The sequence below is a fragment of the Ceratotherium simum genome, chromosome 22, assembly GCF_057802395.1.
Source record: "Ceratotherium simum simum isolate JZ-2026a chromosome 22, ASM5780239v1, whole genome shotgun sequence".
Lineage (NCBI taxonomy): Eukaryota > Metazoa > Chordata > Mammalia > Perissodactyla > Rhinocerotidae > Ceratotherium > Ceratotherium simum.
This window is the reverse complement of record NC_141921.1, coordinates 32,084,570-32,097,739: the sequence shown is the minus strand read 5'-3', so window position 1 is coordinate 32,097,739 and position 13,170 is coordinate 32,084,570. Positions and strand designations below refer to the sequence as shown.

The 13,170-nt window shown below is 43.1% G+C and overlaps 1 protein-coding gene and 1 pseudogene across 3 annotated transcripts in view; both read left to right on the top strand.

The window, feature by feature from the left end:
* Positions 1-3,159, top strand: part of NCMAP (non-compact myelin associated protein) — a 41,755-nt gene extending 38,596 nt beyond the window's left edge. For all 3 annotated transcript variants that reach the window (XM_087446558.1, XM_087446557.1, XM_087446559.1), the window contains one exon: positions 380-3,159. In XM_087446558.1, the coding sequence (XP_087302684.1) occupies positions 380-521 (142 nt within the window). In that variant the 3' untranslated portion in view covers positions 522-3,159. The remainder of the gene's footprint in view (positions 1-379) is intronic.
* Positions 3,160-11,608: 8,449 nt separating this feature from the next.
* Positions 11,609-12,853, top strand: LOC101393449 (zinc transporter SLC39A7 pseudogene; annotated as a pseudogene).
* The last annotated feature ends 317 nt before the right edge of the window (positions 12,854-13,170 follow it).

Here is a 13,170-nt window from a genome sequence, read left to right as displayed (position 1 = left end):
TGTAAAAAGTTCTTAAATATTTCTGGCAATAAACTTAGCAAGTGTAATGAAGCTGCAAATTTTAATTCACACAACTTTGAACAGAAAAAATGTAATGCCTTCATTTTGTCTTTAATAGAGCTACATATCTGACACTTTACTGATTCGTTAATAGGAAAAAATAAATCAAATATCTACTCTAGGTTAAACAAAAAATTAAAGGGTCAGACTAGCTGATATCTAAGGTCCCTTCCAGTTGTAAGGTTCTGTGGCTGGCAATTAAGCAATGTGATTTAATGAGGATCTACATTAATCTCCTCGCCAGAGCCATAATCACAGAGCCCGTTCCCCAGGGCATACAAGGGGGAGGACTCAGGCGTGTGTGCGTGTCTCATTCCAGGAAAATGAGGACAAGACGGGAGCTGGAGCCCAAGGCCCCCAAGCCAGCCTCCCCTTCTGCCCTGGACCCAAACAGCAACAGCAGCCAGCACCCTGCAACTGTGACCTTCAGCCCTGTTGACGTCCACGTGGAGACTCGGTGACCCCACCCTAGTGCTATCTCGGCCACTGTCCAAGGAGCCTTCTCCAGTCAAGACCAAGAAGCACATTCTCTGGCAGCTTCACTATGAGCCCCTTCTGGTCAGGTCGACAGGGGCATCTCTTACGCAATTCCTGATGCTCCAGGCAACCCCCATCATGCCCTGCCCCTCCCCAACTACGTCCACATCCCTGCTGCCACCCTTCCAAAAAGCTGTGGAACTTTCTTTTGTCATCTGATGCCATAGAGCTATGTTGGGAATCCACTGATGTGGGTTTGGCTCTCTTCCCCCAAACACGATAGCTAGACAGACAGAGAGACAGACAGACAGACATAGCCCAGGAGTCTTCTGGTCAGGAGTCGGGAGTCACAACAGAGTCTGCCACTGGGGTCACATCAGAGTAACGGCCATATGCACAGCTTTGCAGAGCAAAATATTCAATCCCATAATCAGGCACAGGGCAACTAACTTGGACTAACTAGAAAACCAACTTGTGTTTCAGTACTAGGTGACCGCCAGCTAGCTCATGACAATTAGTCAGCACATTTTTCCCTCTTGAAGAAAGGTTATGGGAAAAACTGAATTCTTCTCAAAGGTTTCTACTTCATTAGTAAACAGAGTAGAAAGAAAGGGGGCCTTTGAGGAATAATGGCCTCTAGGACAAAAGCTTGTTGCAGTGTCCATGGGCCTGGAACGAGCCTGGTGGCTGGTCAGGGCCCCTCCTCTCCCTCTGGGGCTGGACTAACCCTGACTCGTTCTCATTTCTTTGCTCCCCTCTATTTAGATTCTGAGCAATCCTCACTCTCCAGTTAACACCTTACCTCCGAGGAGCAGTATTTCGAGACTGATTAGATTACAACTGTATTTATGTTACCTAAGCCCTTTCTGGTCACCTTGCAGAGATTCAGGACATATTCAGAGTACCACAGTCACAAACCGTTTCTCTGTACAGAGCTGATCTCTTTGACTTCTCAGCCTGGAGAACAATTTATCGAGGGGGAAAGCATTTTAGAATTAAGCAGAACTGCTTTCTAAGCTCTACCTCCTGGTTATGTTGCCTTGGAAAAGTGACTCGACCTCTCCATATTCTGTTTCCTAACCATGAAGTGGGAATGGTAACATCTGCCTCGGGGTTACTGTAACAAGTCAAAGACGTCGGAAAGCAGCTCCCATAGTGCCGGGCACCCAGCAGACGCTTAGTAAATGGGAGCTGGCGTTATTACAATATTTCTTCAATTGCAAGACGTACATTTGTTCACATTTTAATGATTCTGAAATCACAATGTCTTAAAGTTGATAAGTCCATTAATGTAGTTGTATTTTTTCCCCTCCATCTCAAAAAGCTATTTTTAATCAATCGTGCATCTTACAATTGAAGGCATCTTGGAAACAAGGTAATAAATCTTTAATCTGTTACAGAAAGTGACACATTCTAACATTTCACCTCAAATTCTAGAAGCCTCTCCCTTTTGGGATCAGAAATCCCTTTTGAGGGGAAAATGAGAGTCAGGGAGGTAAGAGGACTGACCCAGGATCACACAGCTCCTGTCATCCCACTATGAAAACACTCACTTGAATATGTCTGGAGAAATACTGGCAAATTCTTCCTCCCTGGACATCTTTTCTCCCACTGTGTTTAAATATCCACTAAATACCAGGCACTTTGCAAGGCACTTTCATATAAGTTATCTCATAGGATTCATTTTTCCTGATAAACCTGGGAGGTATTATTTTTTCCATTTGCAGATGAGAATTTCAAACTCAAAGAGAAAAAGTACTTGCGGAAAGTCACACAGCTAGTAAGTTGCAGAGACAAGACTCAAAGCCAGGTCTCTCTGACTCCAAAGTCTACCATTTTGTTGTATGACACTTTTTTCCGCTATTCTGGCTCAACGAACTTGGATTCATTTGTGGGCTGAGCAAGAGGACAGGCTTATCCATGTGTGTGAGTGGAAGTTAGGGGTCTAGCTTCCAAAACAAAAGTGGGGACAGCCACTTTGGTAGCCTCCTTTGGGCTTCCATGATTGTAGCCAAAGTAGCCCTTTCTAAACCCATCCAAGCTCTAAGGATTCCTGCTTTGTTCCCCCTACCATTTAGGCCCAAGGAGCAAGGAGTGGGACGACACTGAACCAGGGCAAAGCCATTTCTTTAAGGCCTCAAGCTCCAAAGAGTTATGTTTCCCAAATGTATTCTGCTTTAAAAAAAAAAAAAATTGTTTGGAATGTTTCAGCCCTAAAACCAGACTCTTCTGCCCACACTGGAATCTTCCTGGAATTACTAGAGGAATTTTCCTCTAGTAAATGTTCTTTTGCTAAATGAAGGCTTGTAAACGGAGGAAAGAGGGGGAGGTAGAGAGGTGAAGGGGAGGCAAATAAAAGGGTTTTAGTGTTTTGTTTTTAACTAATGAAGCTAACTCAGTAAACATCCTTTAAGGGCTCCTACGTGCAAGTTGAGGTGCTACTAAACACACTAAGTCATGGTCCCTTCTCCCGAGGAGTCTCAGCTGGTCTCCGGTGACAGGGATCTTGCAGCACGGTGCCTTCCCTAACTGAGCAGATGCTGCCTCACTTGGCCACTGAATCAATAAAAGATGTTAAAGGCTTAAAGGAAAATGTCTGAAAATAAAAAGATTTAAATCAAACATTTGTTGAGTTGATTTCAATTAAGTTTAGAGCTAACAAATACCTTTTTTAAAGACTTCCTTTCCCTGACAAGGTAAATGGTCCTGTGGAGGAAGCCTGAGTCTTTTCAAATGTTGCGTTCTCGCTTCTAAAGGGTGGTGGAAAAGGTGGGCTGCCGTCAACAGACCTTCCTGTGAGTTAGAAAACTTGTTAACTTGATAAAATATGACAAAAGGAAATCCCATTTCACGGCCTACAGTTAAACACCAGAGTCACTGAGATGCCAAGGCTTGGGGACCCCTGGGATTGTAGGAGACATTAGACTGGAACCCAGCTCACCAATAATGATGTTTACCATTAACGAAGCTCCTACTGTGTGCCAGGTATATGATGGGCCCTTTATATCCACCAGCTCCTTTAACCATTACAACTCGAATGTGTAGAAGCCATCATTATTTCTATTTTCTGGATGAGGAAACAGGTGCAGGGAGGTAACTTGTCCTTAGGTGATGCAGTGGACATTTGTCATTCTTTTGGTGACCACTGTCGTGTTTGAGGAGTCCTCGACTTTAAGAGGCAGAATTATCTCCTGCTATAAAAGCAGGAAAGGCCAGACACTCATTTTCCCAGAGTCCTTTGCAGCTAGGGTGAGGGTGCCTGACCTAGGCTCTGCCAATCAGACAGTCCTGCCATGGACTTTGAATCCAGAAGTTGGTGACATCAAAAAACAGGAACTGTACAGAACTTGCTCTGGTGGCAGGTATGTTGGCACCCTCCATTTCAAGAGGCAGTGACGTTGGGGGTTCTAGCAGTAATGGTGGGGTCATTCTTGAGTCCAGACCCAGTGACTATGGAGTTGGCAATGTGAGCTATGCCTGACAACAACAGTAACGGTGTCTGTACCAAACCAGTTCTTCAGTATGATCTTCTGCATTGTACCTGGCAGCATACCTCTGAGCCTGGTTCTGGCCTTCTGGAGATTCCAGCAACTACGTGGTTCCCTTTTCTGCTTAAATCAGCAGTCACTTCCTGCTGCTTGTAGCTAATAACTCTATGGCTGTGGGGGACTTGCTCATGGCCACTCATCTGGGAAGTGGCTGGCACTGGTACCCAGGTCTCCAAAGCTCTTGCTTCTCGGTGAGGCGAAGTGATCAAAGAATCCACAAAGTGCTGTGGAATCATAGAGAAGATAGAGTTGGCTTCAATTACACATACCCCAGAGACTTTGTGAATGTTAATGAGGGAGTATTTTAAAAGAATCTGGAAGAATGGGTAGGATTTTTTTTAAGTAAAGTTTTTCTATTGAAGTACAACACACGTGTGTGTGCAGCTCAAAAAATGTTCAGAAACTGAGCACACTTGTGTAACCAGCATGAAAATGAAGAAATAAAGCATTAACAGCATCCCAGAAGCCTCCCTTTTCCTCTTCCTATCCTGCTCACCTCCCACAAAGGGTAAACACTATCCTTACTTTTACCACCATAGAACAATTTTGTCCATAACTAGAATTATAGTGTACACTCCTTTGCTTCTGGCTTCTTTGGCACAACACGGTGTTCGTAATATTTGTTCGTATTGTCACCTGTAATTGAAGATCATTCATTCTCATTGTGGTAGTATTTCATAATGTGACTATAACTACATTTTATTTATTCATTCTACTGTTTGATGTACATAAAAGTTGTTTCCAATTTGGGTCTGTGACAAGAAGTACTGCTATGAACAATTTGGTGATCATATATATATTTCTGTTGGGAATATTTCCAGTAGAGTAATTGCTAGGTCACAGGGTATGTGTCTATTCAGCCTTAGTCAATAGTGCCAAACAGTTTTCCCAAGAGTTGTACCAATTTACATCCCCACAGCAGTAGATAAGAGCTCCGCTGGAATCCACTGGAATCAAATACTAGGATATTTTCTGATTCTTTAATTTCAGTCATTCTGATGTGTGTGCAGTGGTCTCTCATTGTGGTTTTAATTTGTATTCCCTGATGATTAATGGAACTGATCCCTTTTTCATATATTTATTGGCCATTTATTTATTTATTTATTTTTGTGTGTGAGGAAGATCAGACCTGAGCTAACATCTGCCAATCCTCCTCTTTTTTTGCTGAGGAAGACTGGCCCTGTGCTAACATCTCTGCCCATCTTCCTCCACTTTATATGGGATCCCGCCACAGCATGGCTTGCCAAGCGGTGCGTCGGTGCACGCCCGGGATCCGAACCGGTGAAACTCGGGCCGCCGCAGTGGAGCAAGCGCACTTAACCGCTTGCGCCACCAGGCCGGCCCCTATTTATTGGCCATTTAGATCTCATCTTTTATGAAGTTAATTTTCCATTTCTGTCCATTTTTTGTATTTGGTTGTCTTCCTTTTTCATTATTGACTTGTAGGAGTTTTACATACATTTTGGGTATAAGTCCTTTGTCATCCTGTGGCTTGCCTTTATGTAAATAACAGCTTTATTGAGATATAATTCACATTCCATCAAGTTCACCCTTTTAAAGTATACAATGCAGTAATTTTTAGTATATTCACAGATTTGTGCAGCCATCACCACTATCAAATTCCAGAAAATGTTCATCACCCCCAAAAGAAGCTCCATGCCCATTAGCAGACACTTCCCACTGCCCCCTCTCCCCAGCCCCTGGCAACCACTAATCTACTTTTTGTCTCTATGGACTCGCCTATTCTGGACATGTCATATAAATGGAGTCATGCAATATGAGGCCTTTTATGACTGGTTCTTTCACTTAGCTTAATGTTTTCAAAGTTCATCAATGTTGTAGTATGAAACAGTATCCATTCCTTTTTATGGCGGAGTAATATTCCATTATATGGGTATACCACATTTTGTTTTTCCATTCATCAGCTGTAGGACATTTGATTTTCTACTCTTTTGTTATTATGAATAATGCTGCTGTGAACATTTGTGTACAAGTTTGGTGTAGACATAAGTTTTCAATTCTCTTGGTCATGTACCTTAGGAGTGGAATTGCTGCATCATGTGATAACTCTGTTTAATCTTTTGAGGAAATGCCAAACTGTTTTCTGAAGTGGCTGCACCATTTTACATTTCCACCAGCAACGTATGAGGGTTCCAAGTTCTCCACATCCTTGCTAACATTTTATTGTCCATCTCTTTGATTATAGCCATCCTGCAGCCATGGTTATGAAGTGATATCTCACTGTGGTTTCAATTTGAATTTCCCTAATGACTAATGATGTTGAGTATCTTTTCATGTGCATATTGGCCATTTTTATACCATTTTTGAAGAAATGTCAATTCAAATTCTTTGCCTCTTTTTAAATTGGGTCATTTGGGTTTGGTTTTTTTTTTTGGTGAGGAAGGTTGGCTCTGAGCTAACATCTGTGCCAATCTTCCTTTATTTTTGTATGTGGGACGCCACCACGGCACGGCTTGATGAGTGGTGTGTAGGTCGGTGCCCAGGATCCAAACCTGGGAACCCTGGACCGCCAAAACAAAGCATGCGAACCCAGCCACTATGCCACCAGGTCAGCCCCTGGGGTTTTATTTTATTGTTGAGTTATAAGAGTTCTTTATCTATTCTGGCCCCTTAATCAGGTATATGATTTGTAAACATTCTCTCCCATTCTGTGGGCTCTCTTTTCACTGTCTTGATGGTGTCTTTTGCAGCACAAAAGTTCTTAATTTTGATGAAGCCCAATTTACCTATTTTTTTCTTTTGTCACTTGCACTTTTGTTATCATATCTAAGAAACTATTGCCTAACCCAAGGTCATGAAGATTTACTCCTTTGTTTTCTTGTAAAAGTTTTATCATTTTAGCTCTTACATTCAGGTATATGACCCACTTTGAATTGATTTTTGTATATGGTGTGAGATAGGGGTCCAACTTCATTCTTTTGCATGTGGATATCCAATTGTCCCAGCACAATTTGTTGAAAAGATTATTTTTCCCCCATTGAATTGTCTTAGTACCCTTATCAAAAATTAATTGACCATAAATTAATTTATGTCCAGATTATTTAAGTCCAGAGTTTATTCTGGACTCTGAATTCTATTCCATTGATTTATATTTCTAGTCTTATGCCAGTACCACAGTGTCTAGATATGTAGTAAGTTTTGAAATCTGGAAGTGTGAGTCCTCCAACTTTGTCCAGTCCTCCATCTTTTTTTTTTCTTTTTCAAGATATTTTGGCTATTCTTGATTCCTTACATCTCCATATGAATTTTAAGATTAGCTTGTCAATTCTGCAAAAAAAGGCAGCTGATATTTTGATAGGGATTGCATTGAACCTGTAGATCATTTTGGTGACTACTGCCATCTTAATAATATTAAGTCTTCTGATTCATGAACATGGAATGTCTTTCCATTTATTTTGGTCTTCTTTAATTTTTTTCAATGAAATTTTGTAATTTTCATTGTGCAAGTCTTGTACTTTTTTTGTTAAATTTATTCCTAAGTATTTTATTCTTTTTGATGCTATTATAAATGGAATTGTTTTCTTAATTTCCTTTTCGGGTTGTTCATTGTTAGTACATAGAAATGCAACCGATTTTTGTGTGTACATTTTGTATCCTGCAACTTTGCTGAATCTGTTTATTAGCTCTAACAGTTTTTTTGCATAAGATCTTAAGAGTTTCTACGTATAAGATCATGTCATCTGTGAAAAGAGATAATTTTACTTCTTCCTTTACAATTTGGATGCTTTTTATTTCTTTTTCTTGCCTAATTGCTCTGGCTAGAACTTCCAGTACTATTTTGAATAGAAGTGGTAGGAGCAGACATTTGTCTTCTTCTTGATCTTAGGGAGAAGTAACCAGTCTTTCACCATTAAGTATGATGTTATCTGTAGGTTTTTCACAGATGGCCTTTGTTAGGTTGAGGTAATTCACTTCTATTCCTAGCTTAAGTGTTTTTATCAGAAAAGGGAGTTGGGGGGCCGGCCCGGTGGCGTAGCAGTTAGGTTTGTGCGCTCTGCTTTGGCAGCCCAGGGTTCACCAGTTCAGATCCTGGGCGCAGACCTACTCACCGCTCATCAAGCCATGCTGAGGCGGCATCCTACATAGAGCAGCTGGGAGGATGTCCAACTATGACATACAACTATCTACTGGGGTTTGGGGGAGAAAAAAGGAAAAAAGGAGGAAGATTGGCAACAGATGTTAGCTCAGAGCCAATCTTCCTCAAAAAAAAAAAGAGAAAAGAAAAGGGAGTTGGATTTTATCAAATTATTTTTCTGCATCTGTAAGGTGATCATATTGCTTCTGTCCTTTATTCTATTAATATGGTATATTACATTGGTAGATTTTCATATGTTAAACCAACTTTGCATTCCTGGGATAAATCTCACTTAGTCTTGGTGTGAGATTCTTTTTATATGTTGGTGTGAGATTCTTTTTATACATTCTGTTTATATGTTGCATGTATATATACATACATATATCCATGTATATATGGATACAAAAAGACCAGTATCTTTTTGCAGTATTTTGCTGAGGATTTTTGCATCCATATTGTAAGAGATATTGGTCTCTAATTTTATTTTCTTGTGATGTCTTTGTCTGGTTTTGGTATCAGAGTAATACTAGCCTCATAGAATGAGTTGCAAAGTGTTTCCTCTTCTATTTTTTGGAAAGGTTGGTGTTAATTCCTTAAACATTTGGTAGAATTTACAGTAAAGCCATCTGACTACTTGGGTCTAGGCTTTTCTTTGTTGGAAGTTTTTTGTTTTTTGTTTTTATTACTAATTCAATCACTTTACTTGTTATAGGTGATTTTCTATTTCTTCTTCAGTCAGTTTTGGTAATTCGTGTCTTTTTAGGATTTGTCCATTTCATTTAGGTTAGCTAGTTTGTTGGCATACAATTTTTTGTAGTATTTCCTTATAATTCTTTTTATTTCCGAAAGATCAGTGGTGATGTTTCCTCTTTCATTCCTGATTTTAGTAATTTGAGTCTTTTCTCTCGTTTTTCTTGGTTAGTCCAGCTAAAGGTTTGTCAATTTTATTGATTGTTATAAAGAACCACCTTTTGGTTTCATTGATTTTCTCTATTATTTTTCTACTCTGTGTCTGCCTTTCTAAATCTCTTAATGGTATGTTTTAATGAAAACAAGTTTTTACCTGCATTTTAATTTATTAATGTTTTCCTTTGCAATTAGTGCTCTTTGTATCCTGTTTAAGATATCCTTGCCTATCTAAAGATTATGAAGATTTTTCTCCTGTTTTCTTCCAAAAGTCTTATTGTTTTACTTTTTATATTTAAATACGCAATACATCTAAAATTGATTTTGGTATGTGTATGAGGTAAGGGTCAAGATTCATTTTTTTCCTTATAGATATCCAATTGACCCAGCACTATTTTTTGAGAAAACCATCCTGTCCCTGCTTTACTGCATTGTCAACTTTCTCATAAATTGAGTGACTGAATATGTATGGCTTGGGTAGAAATTTTATAGGTAGGAATTGTGGCAAAGACAGGTCAGGAGGGAGGAAGAAAAGCAAGAGTGGAACTTTGGAGTCAACGAAGAATGTTCAGTTCACTTGCTCCTTCTTTCTTGCTTACATTCATAAGTGCATACCAGCCACTGGAGATACAACAGTGAGCAAGAGACATATGGTCCCTGACCTCATAGAACTTATTGTATAGCAGGGAAGACAAACAATTAAACAAACAACTACAATATAGAATAGTGATTTTTGTGATAGGAAAGAGTTCAGGGTGTTATATAAGCCTCTTGCACCTAGCTCAGCCCAGAGGTTGGGAAGAAGGCTCCCCAGAAGAAATAACATCTAAAGTAAGAGTAAAAATTGAGTAGGAGTCAGGGGGAAAATGGGAAGAGAGGAAGAGAGATAAAAAAGAGAGCCCTGCTGGAGAGAGAAGCTTCAGTTTAGCAGATGTCCAAGGGAGGAGTGGGAAATGGGCTGGGAAGAAGAGAGGCTCCAGTATGAAGGATCTTCAGTGCTTGGCTATTTTATTTTATTTATTTATTTATTTCCCCCCAAAGCCCCAGTAGATAGTTGTATGTCATAGCTGCACATCCTTCTAGTTGCTGTATGTGGGACGCGGCCTCAGCATGGCCGGAGAAGTGGCGCGTGGGTGCGCGCCCGGGATCCGAACCCGGGCCACCAGTAGCGGAGTGTGGGCACCTAACTGCTAAGCCACGGGGCCAGCCCAGTGCTTGGCTATTTTAAAGGCAGTAGGGAGCCACTGAAGGTGCCTGAGCATTGAAGTGACAAGATCAGATCTGTGCTTTAAGGAGATTCATCCTGCTACAACATGCAGAATGGATTGGTGTGGGAGAGACCGGAGGCTGGGAGAACAATTTAGAGTCTATTGCAAGAAGTAACAGGCGCGTCTGTGTATCTGTTAGTTTTAAAACGCCTTTTCTAAAAAACCCTCTAATTGTCGAGTTTTGTTCTTTTTCTTTTTTTAAGTAGCTATTTGTGGGTGTGCAGTAACCCAACAAAAATGTCTCCAGGAATCATCTCAGGCCCACTGGATGGGAGCACACAGTGGGGGCATTGTCTCAGCTCTGTAGCCCTTTGTCCCAGGACACCCATTCCCTGCACAGAAAATTTCCTGGCAAAGAAGCAAACTTCTGTGGTTCAGCAGATACTACTGTCCTGGACTCTGTCTGCACACGTTTGGGAGAAGCAGGTAGAAACAAGACTGACCTTCAGGTCTCTAGCAATATGAAACACTCTGTCCGATTACAGCCCCAGTATTAGCGGAGAGGGTCCCTTCTGAATGGCTCAAACTCAATCTCTGAAATGAATTTTACCTGTGCCCCAGGATGCTCTTCAAGAATGCTGCAGTGCCTTCATTCATGTCAGAGAAATGTAACAACCAATTTATTCATTCTTTCCAGCTTTCCACTTCTTGCCTTGGGAGTCACATAGGAGTAAACAGAGATTAAAAACATCAATGTATGAGTATTCGCAACCTTGAATGGAAGGATCTGTGAACTGGGCAGTTTGCTCCACATGGTATAGCACGGAGGGGAGAAGTGGGTGGTGTTTGTTTTGTTCTGTTTGTTTGCTTCTCCCCGCTACCCGGCCCCCAGCAGAGAGTTCTACCATTCTCTTCTGTTCGTGGCACCCTGCATCTTGACCACACAAAGCCCCCTCTTGTTTAATGATTTTTTCCACTTCACCCTGAATCCCCACTCCTACTTTTCTTCTCCACCATAGACACTCCCTTTAATCTATCTAATTTGTCTCATATTAAAAACAAACAAAAACTTTTCATTAACCACATAGGCCTCTTCAGGCACTGTACCACACCTCTGCTTTTCTTGACAGCAAAATTCTTCAAAAGTGCCATCTCAGGAAAGGTCTTGGGAACAATGTGGGCGAAGAAAGAATGGAATGGGAGAGAGGCCCATAGGAGTGGACAGAGGGCATGAGTGGAGTGAAGCAGACCCCGCACAGGTATAGAGTTGAGGCTCAAGTGGAGTCACTGTCTCTGTCCCACTGGTTAGCACAATGGCCAGAGGCCTGGGGCCCCCCCACTGGGTGGCTCTGGGACAGCTGTCCTGGGCACGGTGGTGGCTGGACACAGTGGTCATGGCGACCTGCACAAGGACCTGAGTGAGGATTTCTGTGGCCACAGTCACAGGCACTCACATGTGGATTTCTACCATGGACACAGCCATGCCTGTGGCTGTGGCCACCACTCAGGAGAGCATCTGGCATGGGCATACCCCTGGTCACGACCATGGTCATTCACTTGAGGATCTGCACCATGGCCACTCCCATGAGAGCCTCTACTACGGAGGACATGGACATGACCATGAGCACAGCCATGGAGGCTGTGGGGAGTCAGGGGCTCCTGGCATCAAGAAGGACCTGGACTCAGGAGGCCACAGTGCTCACCTCCCCAGCTCCATTTTTCATCCTCTTTCTTGTTTCTGTGGAGTCAAACTCCTGGCACCGTTTTCTGTTCCAGATCTTGCTCAGTTTTGCCCCGGAGTGGGTGCCTGGGAGATGCCTTCCTGCACCTCATCCCACCTGCCCTAGAACCTCATCCCACCAGCCTCTGGAGCTCTGTGGGAGGGCCCCGTTCTGTCCGTGGGATTGTGGGTCCTCAGTGGAACTGTTGCTTCTCTCGTGGTGGAGAAATTTGTGATACACGTGACCGGAGGACATACACACGCTCACGGTCACACACGGAAGTCACGGACATGGAAGACAAGAGCGTCCTTCAAAGTTGAAGCAGAGCTCAGAGGAAGAAGAGAAGGAAGCCGGGGGCTCGTGGAAGAGAGAGGAGGGAGCACAGAACCCAAAGACGGGCCGTGGAGACCTCAGAATTCTGAAGAGGAAAAACCAGGTTCAGACCTGCACGTGTCAGCGAACCTGAATCTGGCTGCTGACCTGGCATGCAGTTTCACGGACGGTCTGGACGTTGGTACTTCCTTTCAAAGGGACCAGGGGCTGGGGATCCTGACCACAATGACCATCCTGCTACATGAAGTGAGTGCATCCTGGTCCAGTCAGGCAGTAGGCGCACTGGCAGGCACAGCCTGTGCCCTCCTAACTCAAGGAAGGGCAGTGGGCAGTGAAGTGCAGGTGGTGCAGGTCCCAGCTGGGACCAGCTGGGTTCTGCCATGCACTGCAGGCGGCTTTATCCAGGTAGCAACAGAGTCCGTGCTGCCTGAGCTGTCACTTCTGGAGGTGCTGGGGCTGCGGAAGCAAGTTGTCATGACGGTGCTGATTGCCCACCGGGAGTGAGAGGTGGGATTGACAGCCCCCCACCTTGCCCCAAACCTCTAGCCTGTAACTCCTCCAGGTCAGGGGTCTGTGGAGGTTGGGCCCTGGCCAGGGACATCTGCCAAAGAAGGAGTTGTATCCTAGGGAAGTGGCGACTTGTTATGAGGGCCATCCAGGTTTGGCAGCCTTACAGGGGCTGTAGAGGTGAGAAAGAGAGGGACCATAGTGTTGGGCATGGGCTGATCATGTTGGTGGGCTTGGGGGGCTAAGTGGGGCCAAAAAGAAGGCTGGAAGAGGGAGGAGCAATGGCAACCCACTCCATGTCTCCACCCCACCTG